Below are 21359 nucleotides of genomic sequence, written 5' to 3'. Positions count from 1 at the left end.
TTTTTAGCCACTGAAATGAGTACTTAACAACATTTACTTGTTTTCCAAAAATACAGGCTACATTATTTTAAATTATAAAATGCCAATGATAAAGATGACCAAAGTGTCTTAATAATGGAAAAATACTGTAAACAATACTACTACATATTCAACTTAAGTGCTAGGACTAATTGTATTTTACAAAACAGCCAAAGGAGCCATCAGGAGGACATAAATTCACAGTTATGTAACTATAGTATCAGTAAACTGTTTTCGCCATGAAGAAAAACTTCATTGCGAAAACATGTGCTACATATGTGCTTATAACATAATAACATACCACTGGGAGATTTCCACAGCCTTCGGGCTAATGATAGAAGAGGGAATGTTAAACAAGAGTCAAATGTGAAATCCTCCCCATTGATAGCTGTGCTCTTTCCCAATCTGTGAACACACAGCTCATTCCCGACCAATCAGAACTGCACTCAGTGCTCCTTATCAGAGAATCTACGCTGCTCTCATGCCTTTTTCTGAACATTAAACCATAGTAATTTTCAGCCTGAAGATAGTAATAAACTGTACCACACACTAGTGGCGAATCACAGCACTTCTGCTGTTTTGAACCTGGGCTCTGTGTTGTGTACTTTTTTCCTATCTCTGAGGTTGAAGGAAAATTATAATGTCTGTCTCCACAATCCTAGTCTGTCTGCTGCTCACTCTGCAAAGTCTTGAAGGCAAGAAACACAAAGGACACAGAGTAGGTGAGTCTAACTCTGATTAACTTACATTAACACTATAACTGTTATGGTACTTTCTAACAAAAACTGTGTCAAAAAGCCAGTGACTTTAATTTTCTGACGATATGTTGAATCATCTTGCAAAGATGTTCAAACAAAGAAATTACGTAATTATAACCTGTGCTTTGGTCAAAATGTTCAAACTATTCACTAATTTTATCAATTGAAATATCATAAAGACTAATCTATCACACACTAAACCTATATAGAAACATAATTCATGAATCAAATTCATGACAGCAAAAGTCTCCAGAAAAAAACTAATTGTACTATTTGGACTTTTTGGCCCATCAAGAGGAGGGTCAACAACCATGTCAATCCCAGTCTGTCCCCATGCAGACAGAAACTGATAGAAAAAAAAAAAAAAAAAAAATACTAGAAGACTGAAAATGAAAAAGGATTGTAAAACAAGATAAAACAAAATACAAATGTTCAATTATTTGACCAGAAAATGGCAGATGTGTGACATTGAAATGTATTTGAACAATTACAATGTTTACATGCACACAACAACCTGATTATTGTCAGATTTCTGCAGTTGTCACATTATTAAATTGACATGCAAACTGCCAAATCTAATGTGAGTAATCTGAGAGAACATGTTCAGAAAGAAATCAGATTTTGGTGTGGGCATGTAACTGCAGCCATTGTTGATAACAATAAACAGGTAGCTGTAGACACTGGGCTATAACCAGTCAATCTCAATGCCACAATGTAACTTCTATAAGTATCCTTACCATGGAGTATTCATCTGTGTGCTCAGTGAGCGATGTGACTCGGAGTGAGGTCCTCAGCTTCAGAGAGCCATACATCCCCAGTGCTGTATTCAGGCTCTTTCTCCAAGGTGAGGACACCTGCACCCTGGAGCTGGCCCAGCTGCACACTCTGACCTCCTGTGGCTTCAACAGCAGTAATCCCCTCATCATCATCACTCACGGGTGGTCGGTAGGTCACCTCTCAGCTCTTCCACTTCACTGCGTCTGACCAGGGAACACAAAACACAGGCATTAGCCAAAATGTACCACATCTGCAGCTGGCTCACATTCACATGCAAATCATGCAATGTAGACTTAAACTGCAACTTCATACAAAAGTTTGGATACATAATTTATAATAAATGCACTTTATTAAATATTGAATAATAGTAAAAACATATTTTTTATCAATGTGATTCCTCAAACAATTGTCATATTTTCCCTTTAGGTTGACGGTATGATGGAGAGCTGGGTTCTGAGACTGGCTAAAGCAATGAAAAGTTATGTCAGAGATGTGAATGTGGTGATTACCGACTGGCTGACACTGGCTCATCAGCACTACCCCATCGCAGTCCAGAGCACCCGCACTATAGGAAAGGATATAGTTTACTTTCTTATGTCACTCAAGGTTGGATGGCATGTCTCAATTTAATGTTGGTGACAAAAACAAGACATTGTACAATAATATAATAAATATGTTTCTTTACAGAATTCTTACCAGTTTCCTGCCAAAAAGGCTCATTTGATTGGCTATAGTCTTGGAGCCCACATCTCTGGATTTGCAGGGAGTTATATGGATCCTTCTGAAAAGATTGGGAGAATAACAGGTTCGTACTGTATGTCCTTAATACATAATTTCAATACAATTAAAACAGCTGTCTTTACTAAATTATTAATTATTATAAATCTCTCCAGGACTGGATCCAGCTGGCCCCCTTTTCGAAGGTATGTCCCCAACAGACAGACTGTCTCCAGATGATGCCGAGTTTGTGGACGCTATTCACACTTTTACTCGTGAGCGAATGGGTCTCAGTGTCGGGATCAAACAAGCAGTGGCACATTTTGATTTTTATCCAAATGGAGGGGACTTCCAGCCGGGATGTGACCTGCACAACATCTATGAACACATCTCTGAGTATGGCTTACATGGTATGACAATGATAAACTCAATTGTTTAGTAATGGTACCATCACGGTAAAATTATGATACTTAGGTGTAACTAGACAAAGTGTACTTTAGTGGTAAAAATAATATAAAAGCATTCCCAGGATGTAATGATATAAAATGATTTTTATTTCTCAGGTTTCCAGCAGACAATGAAATGTGCTCATGAGAGATCAGTGCATCTGTTCATAGACTCTGTGTTGAATAAGGATAAGCAGAGCATGGCCTACAGGTGCAGCGACAACAGTGCATTTGACAAAGGCGTGTGTTTGGACTGCCGTAAGAACCGCTGCAACACTCTGGGCTACAACATCAAGAGAGTTCGAACTGGCACCAGCAAGAAGCTGTACCTCAAGACACGCTCTCGGATGCCTTACAAACGTACGACACTGCATATACTCAAAACCACATAGTCCAAACACTATTATTTATATCTCTTATTAGATCTATTATTAGATTAAACTCACTGATAATCAAGGTAAAATACATCAAAAACAAAAAATGACAGTGGGACCAGTTACATACAAAAATGGTAAATCATTTTTACACACCATATCTAGAGTTATTACTAGTTTTTAATAGGGTACATAATAATTTAGTTGTCCACCCCATAAACCAATGCTTGGGTTTGCAATAAGCTCAAATTTAAACCGAGTAGAACAAAAAAATAATCAAACAATTCTTATACTTTTTGAGGAAGTAATGTTGAAGATGTTTTTAGTATTAAATTACAGGTGTAGTGTTGTCCTCTAAAGAGGAATCCCTCCATGTAGCTGATCAATACACAAAATTCCATGCAAAATACAGGGACACAAGAAAAAAACATGTTTCTGACTGTTTAAACATGGTTTCACAAAATCAGAGTGTTGTCATATTTATTAGTCAAATAATAACTATTGTGTAAATAAGATAAGCTTTGGCACAGGTTTTCCGTAAGTTAGGAACAGTTATGGAATTACCTCCACGTATCTCACATCTGCGGCTTTAGTGAAATCAGTAGTCTAACCTATATGTCCTTTCTGCTGTAATATAATCATTTAAAAAGTGTGCTCACAAATCATGACCTCTTGTGAATGTTTGATGTTCCTGTTTTCTTTCTGGCTGTGCAGTCTTCCATTATCAGTTCAGGGTCCAGTTCATAAACCAAATGGACAAAATGGAGCCTTCTCTTGTCATTTCTCTTACTGGAACCAAAGAGGAGAGTGGAGACATCTCTATTACATTGTAAGTAGCTGTCTCAAAAAAAGGCCAAATTAATTGCAATTTCTCTGATCACAATGATCAAATCACAAAGGCTGCACTTAGTAGTAAAATATTTCTTGAAAACGTGAAAATATCCTGTTCTTATATGTATAATATTATTCAAACATGTTCTGAAATACATGTGATTCTTGCATTAGGTTACCGCTCATATTTTACAAATTTCATATTTTACATATTTTAAAAAGAACGCTCCTGAATGTGAAGTGAATCTCCAATTTAACACTATAAAAAAAATAATCTAATCACAATCGCAGTAAGAAAAATAGTGTAAGATTAGCACTGCATCTCTTACAAAACACAGCTGTGCTTTCATCCGTGTTATCAAAGAGAGGGAAACAACTGACCCGTGTGAAACATGTGGAGCTACTACATAAAGGGAAACTATAAAATATCAAAGATGGCCAGATAAATTATTTAGACACATGTAGCATAAAGGGGTCTCTTGGTATTCCCATTTAGAATAAAAATAGATTGTGTGAACACTATGAAGTGAAGTTGAATGCAAACCACAATGGATAACAGTTACTTTTATGTTTTGCAGCACTGAAGACATTTCAGGCAACAGGACATTTACCTTTCTGATCACCCTGGACAAAGACTTGGGAGATCTGATGCTTCTAAAGGTTCACTGGGAGGGTCCTGCTCTCTGGAAGAACATGTGGAACCGTGTGCAGACCATCATTCCCTGGGGCGGGAAGGGAAGCAAACCCATGCTCACAATAGGGAGGATTAGTGTCAAAGCTGGGGAGACACAAGACAGGTACATTTCACTTTTAAACACGAAGAGAGAAAGACACAAAGAAGAAATTGGGATTCGTAAATATTTTTCTTGAGTTGTGAAGGTAGTAGATGGAAAAGTCATTATCTAATTGGCAACCCATCCTAACAGTAAATTAAATGCCATGTATTAGTAAGCTGCAAGCCAAGTAACAAGGCAAGTAGCAGCTGTAATAGTATCCTACTTGAGGTGTGTGTATGTTGGCTAATGGATGATCTTTGGGATAGTGGTGTTGTGGAACATAACCAAGTTTCTACAACACATTTTGTAGAGTGTGCTGGATTTAACTGGGGTAATTTCTTTTACTGACCTTACTAGATTCCCCTTGTCTGCAAATGATTATCCTACACAAATTAAAACGTGGCTTAAAAATACTAGTAGAACATAAATGAACCTGAAGGGGTAAATAAAATCCATCCATCTCGCTTTACACAATAAAATAGAAATCGACTGACCTCTAGTGGCTTGTCTTTAGTCCTGCACGACGCTCACGAGCTCTTATTTCTTGCAGAACAACTTTTTGTGCCTTGACCGATGATGGGCAGCACGTGGAAGTGTCCCAGGACAAGGTGTTTGTGCGCTGCAAAGAAGAAACGGTCAAAGAGCGCCGGAAAAAGCACCGCAATTTTTGATTTTTCGGTCGCCAAAAGGCTGGATTCAGTGAATGTGCAATTAAAAGGCAATTGTTATCGATGTTGTATTCCATTAATATTAAAATACTTTTTATTGTTAAACTGTTACTGTAAATGTAAAATTATTGTATATTTCGTGATTGTTCCTTTTATATGATTTTAGTTTGCAGCGTGTTCAAAGCAGCGCGTGCCTGGTCTGAACATGACGTCACGGTCAGACACAACGTCCAATGACCGCAGACTTATGTTTGTTTATTTTCCTTTAAATTAGCTCAATGTTCCCTACTTAGAAACAGTGTCATCACAGTCACAGTAATCATATATCTAATATATCTATGGTGTTAATAACATGAAAAATTAAATGGGCCGTTTTAGAGTTCGCTTTTCTGACAGGCTTTTCAATAAAGTCCTTTTGAATTTATATAAAAACTGTATACACGGGGCAAAACTGTGGGCAGGATAAAGCTAGAGTTTTGTACAACCATAAATATTGTTGGTACAAATTTGGTTTATTTGTTCATTCAAGTAATTCAAAGAAAAATGTGACGGATCCTCAAAACATGAGGAATTAGTATAAGCAGACAGTAAAGAACAAATAATCATAAAGTATCTACACAGACGTGGAAAATGAAAACAATAAAGACAATAATTAAAAGACCCAAGTTATTTATGGACATTTGTATTAACTTTGTTCTCAGTGCAATTTGCAACACACAACCAAGACATTGTCCCAACTCTAAATCACTAAATTTCGAATATAACGCCAAGGCAAGTAAAGACAGGGCAAGCAAAGACTTGGCAAAATATCCAATCGATTCGAAACCCTGAATCAAAGCAAAGGTAGCACCAAAAAGACAAGCTGAAGGACAGTAAGAATATAAAACGGTTGTACAGATTTCTCATGTCTCTGAGGCTCAAATACACCATTGAGCTGTCTGCATAGAATATGTAACACATGTGCAAAGAACAGAGTTGGAGAAACTACAGAAGCCCACTTGCTTATTCCTTCAAACCCTCCAAAATAAAATCACACTCCCTCTCCCCATAATTTGCAAAAGAGATAAAAATCAAATCAGCCACTGTTAGTTAACATTATCATTGTCATTAACAATCTTAAGCAAAAGTTGCCTGGCATCAATGTAACTGTCCACTCACACGGCTTTCGGTAGGCACCTTTAAAACAATTTAATTTAACACAGCATCCAGACATACCAGCACAAAAGTCCAGTGTTCAATGGCTAGGGTATTGAAGTGGTACACCAACAGCACACAATAATAGTATTAAATATAATTTGAATGACGCACACAAACAACTTTTTAGAACAGCAGAAAAAGCAATACAAGTAAGACTCACTCAAGTGAACTAACAAAACAAAATAAAATAATAATAATAATAATTAAAAAAAAAATCCTATTTTTTCCTGTGAGCTCAGCCAATTGCCTCACAGTAAATTTTGAAACCTTGCTTTTGGTTGTTTAACTTTAAAAGATTTTCATTCCAGAAAAAGGCAATACTGTTCATAAATATTCTGTAAAATGCTCTCATTCAATTGTTAAGCCAAACTCATTTCTTCCTCAGCTGGCAATGAAGCAATGAATGTTATGTGTAAACAGAGCTGCTCCTCCTGTAGACGCACAATGCCTTTGTGAACATGCACTCATAATAAGCCTAGCGTCTACACACATGTTCAACGAGCATTGATAAGTGACTCTAGAGGAACCTGAAATGTGCATGCAGTCCTGTGTCTGTAAGGGCATTGTAAGTCCTGAGAAAGGTTAGGATTGAAAACAGAAATTTAAAAATATAATTATCTTGGCAAAAAGTAGTCCTTAAAGTAAATGTCTTAGTGGGTTACTGACTTCTAATCCAACATTGGTGCTGATCGTGCAAGAGGTACAAGAGAGAAGGCATATGCGAAGCAAAGATTTTCCTCTCTTTCACCTCCATTTGATAAAACTAATTCATGAAAAAAATTAAGAGCACAAAGTAATGATAAACTTTGCATCTGCACATCATCTCTCCTCCTGTAAAAGTGTTTCTCTATAAAAGCTGTATGAACCCCTGTTCTGTCTCCAGGAACAGGCAGGCTTTGTCCAAAAAAGGTCTTTGAATTTTTACAAAAATCTTTGGAGAGAAGTGCTCTCATTGTAGGCACATAGAAAATCCAAGGCAATGAGCAGAGAAGCACCTCAGCGTCTCATCTGTCCCATTTGATAATTCTCTCTGTAATGATGAGGGCGCTGGCCTTGCTGCTGCTGCTGTTGCCGCCTTCTTTTTAATGTACCTAAAGGCAGAGAGATCACAAGTAATTTAACACATTCAATATGAATGTGGAGACAATAGACTAGTGTCCATGGACAACCAATAATAAGTTATTAAACATACCTGGCAAAGGCTTTGGTGGGGGCAACTTTGGGTTACTGCTGGGTGTGTGCACACTGCATATTTTGATGAAGCCAGCCATAAGCATTATGAGAGCAATACCCATCAACAGGACTGCCCACCAGTGATCCTAGAGGGCCCAACATAAAAGGTTTATTATTATAATCAGCACAGTAAAATCTGTTATACTCTTTGGCATGTCACTCACCACAATCCACTCTGCAATATTCTCATAGAGTTGTGCATTGAAGATTGCTTTCTTGAGCCTTGCCAACGGTCCGTCTGCATCGACTAGACGACATCTCATGAAGACATCACAATAGCCCTTATAATCGTTGCAGGGAGAGCCAGGCTGCAACGTTTTGGTACTTTTGTTGAAAAACTTGGCCCATCTGTCTGAGCCTGTACTGTCACAGGTGCTCGGGGTTGCTGAGGACAGAGAGAGGAAGGCATAATTGCAAGTGCTGAAATATAACAGGAATGTTTTCTCAATAATGCTGTGTATTGTGATGTTTTACATTTCTCCATGCAGCAAACATGGCAAAGTTCCTCAGCTTCATCCTTGCCGTCTTGGATGGCACAAGTGCACATCTCCAGGCCGTACTTTTTGCAAATAGAGCCTGAACAGACCTGATATAAGCAAAAGGAATCAACATCAGTGTTGTTTAGCTCACAAGCTGTGACCTCTGATGGCAATGTGGAATAACCAGTTCTTACTCCATTGAGGCAGACTTGGGTTTCTGAATTGCATGAGGTGAAGTTTTCCTTTGGTTTTGAGGTAGGGCACAGAGCTGTGGCTCCATTGCACATTCCCTCTTGTGCACATTCAGACTCCTGCCTACATCTGGCACTTGTGTCTTTGTATGTACATTGTTCAGTGCAACATGGGCCTTGACTGGGACTATAAAATAACATCCACCATTACTCATAATACAAACAGCATAAGAACAAAACAATAAACAATATATTTTGATCAGATCTAGCATTCAACTATAACATAAAATCAAAGGAATTAAAGGGATCCTACCTGCAGACTTTTCCTTCTTGCAATTTGCAGCGTTTACCCTCTTCCTCATTTGCACTATGACAGCAAATGTCATTACACTGGTCGCTGTAGCCACAGTCACATTCTTCTCCATCCTCTACAAGTCCGTTTCCACAGATTGGTTGACCAGAAACTATAAACAAAAAAAATACACTGAAACCACCACTTTGGAAAACAATGCTTGAAGGAGCTGTATGTGAGATTTTGATTTTACGCATGTTCAAATCAAATATAGCTTTTAATTCTGATTTATTCGTAATAACAAAACAATGGACTTGATATCCCATTTATTTATGGTATAATTTGGTGTTTTGGACACAAGACAATTATGTGAGGCTCATTCTGCTTTCTGATTGCATGGGTCTCCCATTTGGGTTCCCAGTTTCAATGATGAAATCTAGTTTGTTTAAATCTAAAGAACTCTCTCTGATCTGAATCCGCACTACTTAAACCCCAGCACCAGCAGCCAATTATGAATCATCAGTGCCTCTGCTGCTGTAATATATGCTATCCATATATACGGAGAATGAGGAAAATGTGCATGTGTCCTCTCTCTAGGTTAACACCCAGGTTTGTTTGTGATTGTAGTCCTTTAGCGCAGACTACATACAGTTCCTTTAACAATGATCAACATTATTTCCACAGGTCAATAATCATCATTAGACTTCAAAAGCACTTTTTTAGAGTGTTAAAGTTGCTCTAGAACCTTTTCAACCACCACCAATCACTCACACACCACATTCAGGAACAGTGGTCAGAGCTCAGAGTTGGAGTTTTGGATGAATGTGATACATCTTGTGAACATTACATGAAAATATAATAATGTCCATTTACCAACAAAGCAGTCATCCTTCTTCTTCAGCAGAACTGCGCTGATATTGCGGATGCTACAGATGGAGAACTTGTTATTGTTAAGCTTGTCCCCAGATGTGGCCCTAGCATACATGATGTAGTTGCCCCGCTCCTTCTCATTCTGCAGCTCTCCAGGGGTACATTCTATTCCAGAATCATGCTGTAAAAATATGAGCATAGGGACTAGTGAGGTAAACATAAGGACAAAAGTCAAAGATGTTTTGTTAACGTACAGGTGATCCAAAGTTGTGTCCAACTTCATGAGCAAAAGTAATGTGAGACACTTTGGGAGGAACATGGGAAGCGTAGTTCTGCACAGTGATAATACCGGTGTTCAGAGACTTCCTTTTCCCATCAGAGTACATCCTGCTTTTCTCACAGATACCCCCTGAACTGCCTGTGGGATGAGAATATATACCATTATTAAGGTAATGCAAATATAAAAAGTGGCAGTAAAGTGACAGTACTAGTAAATTGAAAATACTGGCACATACTGTCTGGAAATAGTCAGCTAGAGCCAATTAAGTACAATCAGAGAGACAGTCAGTGCGACCATTTCTGGTGTAATGTATACAAGTTTTTTTTCGAGTCGAGGTAAAAATCAATAAATTCTGAAACATCAGCCAGTCAACAGGGAGATGCTGGTGGATGTCACTGACAATATGTTAAACACAAATGCGAGTAAAACTCCACCAGAGGACACATTTGCTTGTAGAAAAGGTACATCTTTCTGTGTCACTGCTAATGCCAGTTCCAGAGCCTAATAAATATTTAAATAACACCACTGACTGAAATAATCTACAGCTAAAAATAATGGGGTCGTCCTTACAACAAATTTAATTTTGTTGTCATGTTACATTCTAATAGAAGTTAGCATTAGCATTGAGATAAAGATGTACCTTTCTAAAAGCAGAAGTGGAGTTTTCCTCACATTTGTAAAGAGTTTAATACGTATTTAGTGACATCCACCCACAGCTCCCTGTCCACTGCTTGATCTGTCAGGATTTATTGATTTTAGCACGACTTGGCAAAAACCTCATAGACAATGCATTACACCAGAAATGGTCACGTTAACTGTAGCTGGTAGCTGGCTAGTTCTAATCAGAGCCAATGGCACAGGTATTGTTAGTAACCTACAAACAAAGATTAGGAGACAACACCCAGATTTAGAAACCTGAGACAGAGCACCATACAACAATGAACTGCATTCTTTCAGGAACTGAAGTCTTTATGTATTTCAATTTAACACTCAAAAGTTTGGACACACCTCCTCATTCAGTGTTTTTTTCTGTATGTTTACTACTTTCTACATGTTACATACATGTGAAAGACATCAATTATATGATGCAAGATGTATAGAATAATGTAGTAAGAAAGAAAGTTGAATAAACTCATTTTATATTCAAATCCTCAAAACAATGCAACGCATTGTCGACAGCGCTGCAAACTCTTAGCCTTCTCTCAACGATCTTTATGATGAAGTCTCCTGAAAAGATTTTCACTTCAGAGCTGTGCCATGTCAGGATCAAGAAATGCCAAAAGTGCAAACCAGTGATCAAAGCAAAAGGTAAAAGTTAATCTAAAATATGTTTTGAATTATTTTAAGTTGATTTTTTTGTTTGCTACATTCCATATGTGTACATTCATAGTTTTGATGAGAATCTACAATGTAAATAATCATGTAAATAAAAAAGAAACATAAATGAAAAATGTGTCCAAACTTTTGACTGGTTATGTGTATATATATACACACCGGTATATTGTATGTATATGTATATATATATATATATATTTCAAATTGTATCCTAACCTGAGGGGGCGCCCACCCAAGCGAGACCAAGCACTCCGTCATCGAAGTCTCTGTCCGTGAAGACATATGCCAAACAGTAGTCATCATGGTTCTGCTCCGAGTTAAGCTCCAAAAACTTCTCCACTCCAATGTTAGCAAAGCGGAAGGGGTTAGTTTTATCTCTTTCATCATCCGTAGTATTTATCTGAAAACCACAAAAGAAAAGCAAAATACATAATTTTTTTTTTTATTGCGAATTACAATAAGTAACATTCATTAAGAAAGTGAAATTCCCAAACAGCTTTGCACTTAAGTACTCCTTAAATTTCCCTATACCCCACACTGAGACACAATTTATGATCCAAAACAGTACCATAATGAGACAAAACCTCTACACTGTATCTGCAGTGCACCACATATTATAAAGAAGGAGAATAGGGTCTCAGGATTGTAGCTGTAGCAGTAAACCATTGCATATCATTTGAATATGAAACATGACAGTGCAAATTTGCAATGTTGTTAAGCCCAATGTTCTCTAATCCTCCGGTGTTATCAGAAAGCAATATGGCAGATAGGGATAACGTGCACCCGCCACTATAGGAGGCTTTCTAAATACTTTGATAAATATCTTTCCTGTGCCACAGAGTTATTATTATATAAAGTAAACATGGCAATGTCTGACATAAATATGGTAATCACCAAGAGTCTGACATACACTGCAATGTTAAGACAGCCTTACAAAAGTGGTTTTAAACAACTGCTGACATTATACTCACCCTAATCCTTTTAACCATGAAGCTAATGTTTCTAATGCCCATGAAGTCTGTGGCCTGATAAATTGAATCAATAGCTTTGACATGGCTGGAGATCTGTGGAAGAAAAAGTATAAATAAAATTTTCTTTTCATATTTATACTCGTATCTACAGCCTAGTATAAGTATGCTATTGTATGTGACCTGAGCAATCACAGCCTCTCTTGAGCCATAGTATTTGAAGAACAAGTGATCCGTTTGGATAAAGAGCTGGCAGGTATTTTTGACTTGTCCAGTTGCCCTCTTTGTTCTCAAAATGACAGGGCCATAGTCACTTTCTGTTACGGAGTTTTCATTCTGTCAAAAACAAGTAAATCAGCCATCAAAAGTTAGTGACACATAAACTGACAGTGCCCACAATAAATGACAACCAAGGTGGCCAAAGTGTTTCCAGCTAAAAATATTGAGTTTATGAAAATTAGAAAGATGATTTTGTATGCCAATATAAATTTTATCAAAGGCAGTGAGCACCGACACTGAATAAGGGGTTATTGCGTTGTCACAATAATTACTATATCGACTTAGCGTTCAATATACACTGCCTGGCCAAAAAAATTAAAGTTGCCACCTAGACTTAACTAAGCAAATAGGTACAAGCCTCCTATTGGATAATTACTGCAGGTTCAACAACAGTCTGTGCTCAAAGAATGAGGTCAGCTGACTGCCTGAATATTTGGAATGACCAAGTTATTCCATCAATGGATTTTTTCTTCCCTGATAGCACGGGCATATTCCAAAATGACAATGCTCAATTTCATCGGGCTCTAATTGTGAAAGAGTGGTTCATGAGATATCATTTTCACTCATGGATTGGCCGCCACAGAGTCCAGACCTTAACCCCAGGCAGTGTATGTTAGATGGAAAACTTATTTTGGGGGGTTAATATTTTTCCTGGAAGCTTTTTCTTTGGGGAATTTTTTGTTACTTTCTTCCATAGATTTGAGCTGTAGAGGGTTGAATTAATAACTTCTATGACTCATTATAAAAACAAACTACCTACTAAAGTGCTTAATTCTTCAATGTATTAATTCTAGTTCGTGTTTTAAACCATATTGTACATTTACAATCATTTTTGGGGATAATTCTACTTTAGTGTTATTGTGTAAGTTGCATAGATTAGTTTCAATATTATCATTTATCATCTATATTTCTTTCTACAATATATCGCACTTTAAAATGTGTTATTGTGACAGGTCTAGTTGCAATGATGCACATACTTTGACTGGGTCCTCTATAGCCGATGCCTGATACTTCTTCATCCTCTCAAACACAGAGTTGTCCGCACAACCGCCCTCTGAGCTGTACTTATGTGGATAATCTGTCAAATATGACACAGACAGAGAGTCCCCCATTAAGTGTGACTCAATTAAAACACTCCTAATTATATTAGTCTTCTTTACAAATGATATCTTATTAACTTATTCATACTACCGGTATATATGAAAAGGCAAAAATCACTTTAAATACCACAGTAATTTACACCAATATTGTTGAAGTTATAACATTTTAGAAACATGTTTATGTACATTTTCAGGGACCTTCAAGCAATTTGGTGTTGTAGCTAAGAGTGAATTCACGCTTGTCCTGTTTTGAGCCCTGGTGAAGCCCTGGTGTAGTTACGAGTGTAGTTACGGGTTTAGTTACGGGTTTAGTTACGGGTTTAGTTACGGGTTTAGTTACGGGTTTAGTTACGGGTTTAGTTACGGGTTTAGTTACGGGTTTAGTTACAATTTTGGTGTGTCCCTGTGTTGGTTTTGTTACATATCCTAAACTTGGGTCTCTGTGTATTGAAATTTGTAAAAAGTCCTGTTCAACAGCAACCACACCCTGAAATAACACACTGTTCATGGCTTGGTTCAGTGTAAAGGAATTCTACAGATGCACTTAGTTTACAGCATAATGACAGAAAGCAATGTGTTAAAGCAAATTCCTTTAAACCATGGGTAAAAAACTGTGGTTACACTCATTAGACTAAATGGTTAGTATAATTTTCTGTGTATGATGGCAACTCCTAAATTAGATTTTTAAGTATTTTTTTATGCCAAACTGTTGTGCAAAATAGTGCTGTGGAGAAAAACGCATTGTTGCATTTGTCAGTAAAAATTGCCTTGAAAGATGTCCAAACACATATCTATACGCTTGTATTGATTTTACAGAGTAGGCATTCTCTGTTCTGTTTTTATATTCCATCTCATTCAAATGAGACTAGATATAGATAGCGGAAAGGACAAAGGAAGAGGGCGGGGAGGAAATAAATACATTTATTTCTGGATTTATAAAAGTACTATTGATACCAAAACAGCATCTTTATGGCGCAGGTTAAAGATATTCATACTCACCAATGTCATCTTCATGATAGATGACAGAGTGAAAGTTTACATTGGTGTTTTTTAAATATCGCTCTGCTGGTTCAACATAATATGTTCCTTGGTGGGTTCTAATGAAGCCTTCAAATCGGCCATTAACCACTGACCCATGGCTCAATGTATCCCTTTCACCTGAAACACAGAGACTTTATAAATAAAAGCAAAACAGTGCCTCCTCCTATAGGGGAGTAGACATACATCAGTAAATAACAAAAACATATCATTCTGCCAATTGTGTAGACAAAGTTAGACTTACCAAATAGGTGTCCACTGTAGATGTGTGAGGTATCGACTGGTACCTCTACTCCAGAAACTTCAACTTTAAGATCTGGATGAAATAGATTTGTATCCCTTTTCATTCGCAGGTTAAATTGCCTATTAAAACAAGACAACATAAAGGTATTGCAAAAAATTACTTTTAATTAAATGGAACTGCAGGTCTTTTTCCCTTTTGGCAGCTTGTTACAAATGATTAAAACAAGTTAGTTACTCTTCTAATACTGATTAAATGTTTCTTTTTTGAGTAAGCATTATATTATGTAACTTTTCACCAAAGTAACAGGAGTTTGGGTGAAAAGGAAATCAAATTCTTCATCACATGATGTAATATCTGGTGTGAGGCTCCCCACATGACATGACTACACAGAAGGTTATCTGGGAGTACAGTACAGCCATTCAGTTGTTAGCAAAGTTCACTTAAAATATGCAACATGGAGGAGACTCAAGGAGACAAGATGTTAGAGCTGAACAATATTACAAAAATGTATTATATTGATTGATCACAATTTTGTATTTGATGTTATTTTCTCTCATTAAAAATAATTAAGAATTGCTTTCAATATTACTTTAATTTAAGTCTGTATTGTTTATTTTCAGCAGAGCTCTTTAACACAACAAAATGATCAAACTTTTACCTCCAAAGTCTGAACTCTGCTCCAAACCACATGCATCAACAACAATTCAACATCCCTATAGGAAGGTTCTATGATTCTGGAGATGGTAGAAGGTCCACTACCCATCAACAATGACCTCCAGCTGACCACTGATGAGAGTGTTTGCCAAACAATGAGAACAAGATTCAAGACAGTGGCCCAGAGGGTCTAATGTACTCTAGTGGCCCCTAATCTGAGAGCGAGACTAGAGATTTTCTTCCTGGACTAAATGATAAAAATGAAAAAGAACAAATGCCTATGTAAGTCCCCTGGATCCCTTATGTCGCCTGATCCAACCCCAACCCTCTTTCACACAGACCAGAGCATTCAATGAGTGATTTAGGTTTTTTTTGTGTTATTTTTCAATGGAGTTAAGTTATACAGTCTTCAGAACTGGCGCTGGAAAAGTTGGTTATGTGCTTTAATAACACTTTCACCTGCAATATCCAAACGTTTAAGAAGATCTGAATTATTTTTTAAAACCCTTGATGGTCTAGTCCTTAATTACAAAACTACTGTCCCCATATGAACCAGTGGAACAGATTAAGATTTTTATTTTTTTTCTGGGACATTACACTTCTGCTGACCTGTGACATTTTATGATGTTTATAGACAGTGTGGTTCTCTATGGACAAGCCAACATGCTGATCCGCAAAATTGGAACATACTCACCATCATTTAAGATTAAACTTTCCATTGCATATTACTGTACCCCCTATACACTGTTCACATGTGGAGGCACTATAAAAAGAGCAGTATGCACAGACAAAAATATGCAGATGCTGCTTAGGATGGAGCAGTATGAAAAGTTTGCATGTGCAGGCTAGTAGACACTGAGAACAGCATTATTCGAACACTGACCAACCTTGCACTAAGCTCAGTACAATACTTTTCTCGTTTGTGGACTCACTGCTGTCCAAGACAGAAAATTATGATTTTTCTTCTAGTGTCTGTGTGCTATCTTAATCTTTAATGTACTATGGGCTGTTTAAGTCCCCAAAATAAAAACGTGATGATTATGGTTATCCATCCATAATAAAATAAGCAACTTATTTTACCTAAGATTTTAGTTTAGTGCTTTGCTCGCTTGTTTACCAGCGATACCAGCAATGCAGAAATCTGCATTGTTGGTTTTGATATGAACGGACCTTATTCGTACATCCACCTGTTAATTAGGTTCATCAATAATCGGGGGGCAGGTCCAGGTCTTGACTGGCCAGTCAAACCTAGAGCACAGGGCCCTTAACAGTTGAATTGCTTGAACTGGATAGACATCCATCAATGCATTCTTATATTTCTTCTTTATGCGTTTTATTGTTTTTATTGTAACTATTAAGGAAGTGGGACAAGACCATTCCCCCAAAACGAGACAAGAAAAGATTGTATTTTTATGGTTTAGTAATGCTTAGTGGTGCTAAGATCTTTCTGTGCATGCCAAATCTACACATATGGAAAATATAAACATGGGAGTGGATAATCAAGCAGCAATTTCACCTTTCAAAATCTTTTCCCTTCTCTTGTAACAATGTTTTGTGTTCAAGACAATTTAAGTTATTAATATAATTTAAAAACAAAAAAAACCCCAGACATGCTGTGTGCAAAATTTACCACACAAACTGTGCATGTTACAGGAAAGAGCGTAGACACAGGAAACCCTTTCACAGGTTCTAGATTACCTACATGCTATATTCACCCCGCTTGTTCAAAATAGGGCTGCAAGATTAATCACAATCAAAGACTAATTTTCACGGAGTTTCAATGATTCAATGAGCAATATCTAAGCAAGACAGATTAGGGTTTTGTCCGCTATGTACACAATGAGTCAATAATTTGGATACACTTTTTCCATGCATTTTCTTTCTTAGTTTCCATGACTATTTCCATTGTAGATTCTGACTCCTCTGACGGCATCAAAAGTGCGAATGAACACACGTGGACTGTAGCAACCAATAAATAAAATCAAACATGTTTTAGATTAAAAAACAAAAACCTTTTCTCTGAACCCTGGTTTGAACTTTTGGCCCTTACTGACACTGACATGGCACAGCTGTAAAGTCAAAACCACTCCAGAAGACCTCATCAAGAAGATCATTGAGAAAAGGCCAAGGGTTTGCAGTGTGGCCTGCAAAGCAGAGACTGGATCCTTTGAGGAGTTGAATATAAAATATATATTTTTTAAAATGAGTGAACTTTATTTCTTTATTACATAATTGTATATATCTTGCATCATATTATTTGATGTCTTCTGTATGTCTCTAAAATTTAGTAAATAGTAGATATAAAAAATGAGAAGGTGTGTCCAAACTTTTGTCTGTTAGTGTTGTACAATCTATGACACATGTGGACCATTTATTTAAAATGCAACCGTGTTCTAAAATAACTTAATGAAAACATGCTGGGGCTGATGGACAATCAAAGCATTTTCAAAAAGACAATATAAATAATATGTTTGTCACTGACCGTCCGTGGGCTTGGAAATCCAACTGGAGGATGCGGTCTTGCATTGATACTGCCCGTTTTGCCCTTTGGTGACTGTTGTGAAGTACTTCTGTGTCATACGATAGACCTTCATAATGGCGAATGTAACTGTTCAAAGGGTTGCCAAAATGTCCTAAAAACAGAAAAACATAAATCAGAAACAGAAAAGGTTTTATTGTCATTTTCAATTAACAAAATTTGCAAACTACTAACATGCACGAGTATTATGGTGCAACATAAAACAAACAATAATAGTATAAACTATGATAAATTAAACAGAAGGGCATGCATTATCGTAAGGTAAATAAAAACAAGGATTAAATAAAGAATCAAAAAGTTGGTAGATATTAAGTTATAATTATATTCAAATGAAAAAGCAAATGGTTATACAGGTACATGATGATGTACTGAATTTGAAAATTTCAACAATGACATAACTAAAACCTGCTCATTATAATGTAGTAATATTGTATTGTGCAGCTCATTATGAGACTATGATTCCTAGGCTCATAGAAGCTAGGGTATGAAAAACTAATGTTGAACAGATTCACTGAGCTGACATGACTCCAGAGTTAATCCCACTGGCCTGTTCCCTCACTACTCTTTTTGTTCACTGGACAAAGACAAAATGTGTATGAATTAAAGCACAAGTGTGGGCCACATGATCTGAATCAGGTGCCTCCTAGAGCTCACTCTGACAAAACAGCCCAGTATGGGATAGTGAACACATTACATTATTCAAATAACGTAGTGTTCTTGAGTACTTACTTACATAATCTTAATGTGATGCATACATATGATATTATTATGTAAAAAACAAAAAAAGTCAGCTCCACTATTGTCAAACTGAGGTGGGACTGAGAGTCAGAACTCCCCCAGAGGGAGGCTGTACCAAGCTAGTAGCAACTTGCCCATGAATTCTGAGAGAAAGAGCCAATAAGCGGCTTTACTTCCCTGTATACAACTGGATCTGAAAACAACAGCACAATGAAATCACATCTACAAGCTTTTCAAATATCAAGCGGACCATCCCACTATTTGTAGTGCTCATGTACTAATTACACATACAACTAATCTTTGCAGTGACAATAAGTGACAATCAGGCATTTTGTGAATTTGGGTTAATTACAGTGAAATATGAAACATGTTAGCAATAAAACAATGAGCGGCTTATTAGAATGCTTTGTTCATTTTCTTGAAAAATTACAATTTGTGAAAGTCTAATCCTATATGTTCTTATGTCTGTGTAAAGGGGAGATTGTCATGTTTAAATAATTGTTCAATATGTCAATGAAACGGGGGTGGGCCTACATTATGTCTACACACTCCAGGCATGTAGCTAATTACTTCATTTTTACATTTTAAACCCAAAACCAAATAAAGCCACGGGAGACACAACACCCACGTTTTCACAGAAACTTGATCAACTTTCTAATCTTTTTAAAACAGGTTAATGCCATGTTGATATAAGGTGCATATCCAAACAAAACTTTTGACTTTCTACACTAATGCTCTGCTCATACACACTTTAATCACAACTGTCACACAAGCTGTCACAGATCCATGACTACAGCGGACGTTAAAATTAGCACGCTAGCTAGCAAGTTTCATCACAACTGCTTGATCCGATTAGCGACGATCCAGTGAACACTTTCCTTAAATAATCATTGACAGCGTAATCTTACCTGTAATGTCGTGAAAGCAACAAAACATCAAAAGGAGTTGAACAAATGTCATATCGGAACTGTATGCGTCAAATAAACTATCTAGGCTACAACCACAGACTGCTTCTTGTTTCGTTTTGTTACACTTAAAGGTATAGTACTCTAGTACTCGCCCTTCCTCGTTTGCTGACTGCCTCCCATCACAAACACCGGCACACAGACGACACTCCTTCCTTCCGCCTTTTGTCAAAAGCACAGACCAAACGCCAGACACACCCATACACTATGTCTACACCTCTATTTACACCGAAAATGTCACCGTTAATGTTAAATGTCTTCTCGTTTAATATGTTTATTTCACAACGGTACGGTTTTAAATGCCAAACTAACTGTTAATGCACGAGCCAATGGTATAATAATCATTTGTATGAGCCATAGGAACATCTTTATTCATGGATTAAACTTTTCGGCAACATGGATACTGTTGCCTTGGCAATTGTAGCAGCCATCTTGTGACTGTCGGAAGAGCAGAATTCTAATAGAAAATAGTATAAACACAGAATGGCACGCCCTCATGCCTCAAGAGATACGTTGTTTTGATACGAACAGACCAAGTGTGTCTCTGATTGGTTAATCCACCTGTCAATCATGCCCAGGTGAATTTGGGGAGATACAGCTGGTGACCAAACTGAATCTTTGTAAAGGAGAAGTGTGTATTCTGGATCACAGAATACACATAATTTTCATTGAATTATAAAAAACAAAAAAGTCAAATCAACAAAGCCATAAATCTAGTCACCAATACTCTAACAAATATGCCTTAACTTGCCAAATATCAGACTAGTCCCAATCTTTGCTGTCAACTATGGTTCTGTTCATTTCTACAACAAATTACCAGGTCAGGTGTCTGAATATAGGCTACCTTTATGCGATTTTGATCACATGAACTCCCTCTGCTCATTATGGGTGTGAAAAGTCCTGGAAAAGCCAATGTGTGCTTTATTTAACCGATTAGTTTTGTATTGAGAAGAATATACAGTCAGAACATGGCGATTGGATTGGGCGCCTGTTATTGTGTCGTATAGTACTCTAGCTTTATTAATACACTATTTTATTTATTTATTTTACCTTTACCCCCTTATTTAACCAGGAAGAGCCATTGAGATTATTGAGATTTAGAATCTCTTTTTACAGGAGAGACCTGGAATCGTGTGTTTCTGGATCCTTTTTATTGACGACATTTTGAAGGACTGCTGACCATTCACATCTCATGGATCTACCATCATAATCGTGACCAAAGACAGAATGTGTTTTTGAATTGATAATTGCTATGGCAACGGTGCTAATTTTTCATCACTCTGAACACCACGGATGTGATCCTGTGTTATGTAAAGGTGTCGTACGTTGTTTGCATGCGAGTCACAAGTAAAACAGAATTTTATTTAAATTTTATAACTAGTGAAGTACACTTTGTACAAATGTGTAAAGTGTGTCTTTCACAAATGATCTCAAAAGATGCCAAAGATCAACAACAAAGTGTGTGCTGTAGTTTGAGTATACTTCAATATTTAATTGGCTGGCTACTACAGTATTGCTGCCACAAAGCGGGAAGGATAAGAAGAAATTTCCGAAAGATAAAATAATAAAAACCCAGCTTCAGTAAAAGCACC

The 21359-nt window shown here is 37.0% G+C and overlaps 2 protein-coding genes across 2 annotated transcripts; one reads left to right on the top strand and one right to left on the bottom strand.

Annotated features, from left to right (window-relative positions):
* The first annotated feature begins 380 nt into the window (after positions 1-380).
* lipca (lipase, hepatic a) lies at positions 381-6103 on the top strand. The gene is made up of 9 exons (XM_033988040.2): positions 381-740; positions 1540-1721; positions 1980-2159; positions 2241-2358; positions 2447-2680; positions 2834-3076; positions 3805-3919; positions 4500-4718; positions 5248-6103. The coding sequence occupies exons 1-9, from the start codon at positions 659-661 to the stop codon at positions 5366-5368; spliced, it is 1494 nt and encodes a 497-aa protein (XP_033843931.1). The 5' UTR covers positions 381-658; the 3' UTR covers positions 5369-6103.
* Positions 6104-7404: 1301 nt separating this feature from the next.
* adam10a (ADAM metallopeptidase domain 10a) lies at positions 7405-19929 on the bottom strand. Its single transcript, XM_033988016.2, has 16 exons — positions 19711-19929; positions 18008-18158; positions 14872-14990; positions 14589-14747; positions 13467-13567; positions 12394-12546; positions 12214-12306; positions 11459-11642; positions 9882-10045; positions 9631-9808; positions 8779-8929; positions 8469-8652; positions 8270-8381; positions 7960-8180; positions 7755-7881; positions 7405-7653 (listed from the first exon to the last, which is right to left on the bottom strand). Exons 1-16 carry the CDS (start codon positions 19760-19762, stop codon positions 7559-7561), a joined length of 2244 nt encoding a protein of 747 aa, XP_033843907.1. The 5' UTR covers positions 19763-19929; the 3' UTR covers positions 7405-7558.
* Positions 19930-21359: the final 1430 nt, after the last annotated feature.

Source organism: Periophthalmus magnuspinnatus, chromosome 3 (assembly GCF_009829125.3).
Source record: "Periophthalmus magnuspinnatus isolate fPerMag1 chromosome 3, fPerMag1.2.pri, whole genome shotgun sequence".
Classification (NCBI taxonomy): Eukaryota; Metazoa; Chordata; class Actinopteri; order Gobiiformes; family Gobiidae; genus Periophthalmus; species Periophthalmus magnuspinnatus.
Note: the sequence above shows the minus strand (reverse complement) of the source record. Positions and strands in the feature narration are given on the sequence as shown.

Coding starts and splice junctions, on each gene's coding strand:
- adam10a (XM_033988016.2), bottom strand. CDS start 19,762: ATGACATTTGTTCAACTCCTTTTGATGTTTTGTTGCTTTCACGACATT. Junction 13,568..14,588: donor CTATCATGAAGATGACATTG/GTGAGTATGAAT, acceptor CATATTTGACAG/ATTATCCACATAAGTACAGC. Junction 7,654..7,754: donor CCCACCAAAGCCTTTGCCAG/GTATGTTTAATA, acceptor CTCTGCCTTTAG/GTACATTAAAAAGAAGGCGG.
- lipca (XM_033988040.2), top strand. CDS start 659: ATGTCTGTCTCCACAATCCTAGTCTGTCTGCTGCTCACTCTGCAAAGT. Junction 741..1,539: donor ACACAAAGGACACAGAGTAG/GTGAGTCTAACT, acceptor CTGTGTGCTCAG/TGAGCGATGTGACTCGGAGT. Junction 1,722..1,979: donor TCATCACTCACGGGTGGTCG/GTAGGTCACCTC, acceptor TTTTCCCTTTAG/GTTGACGGTATGATGGAGAG.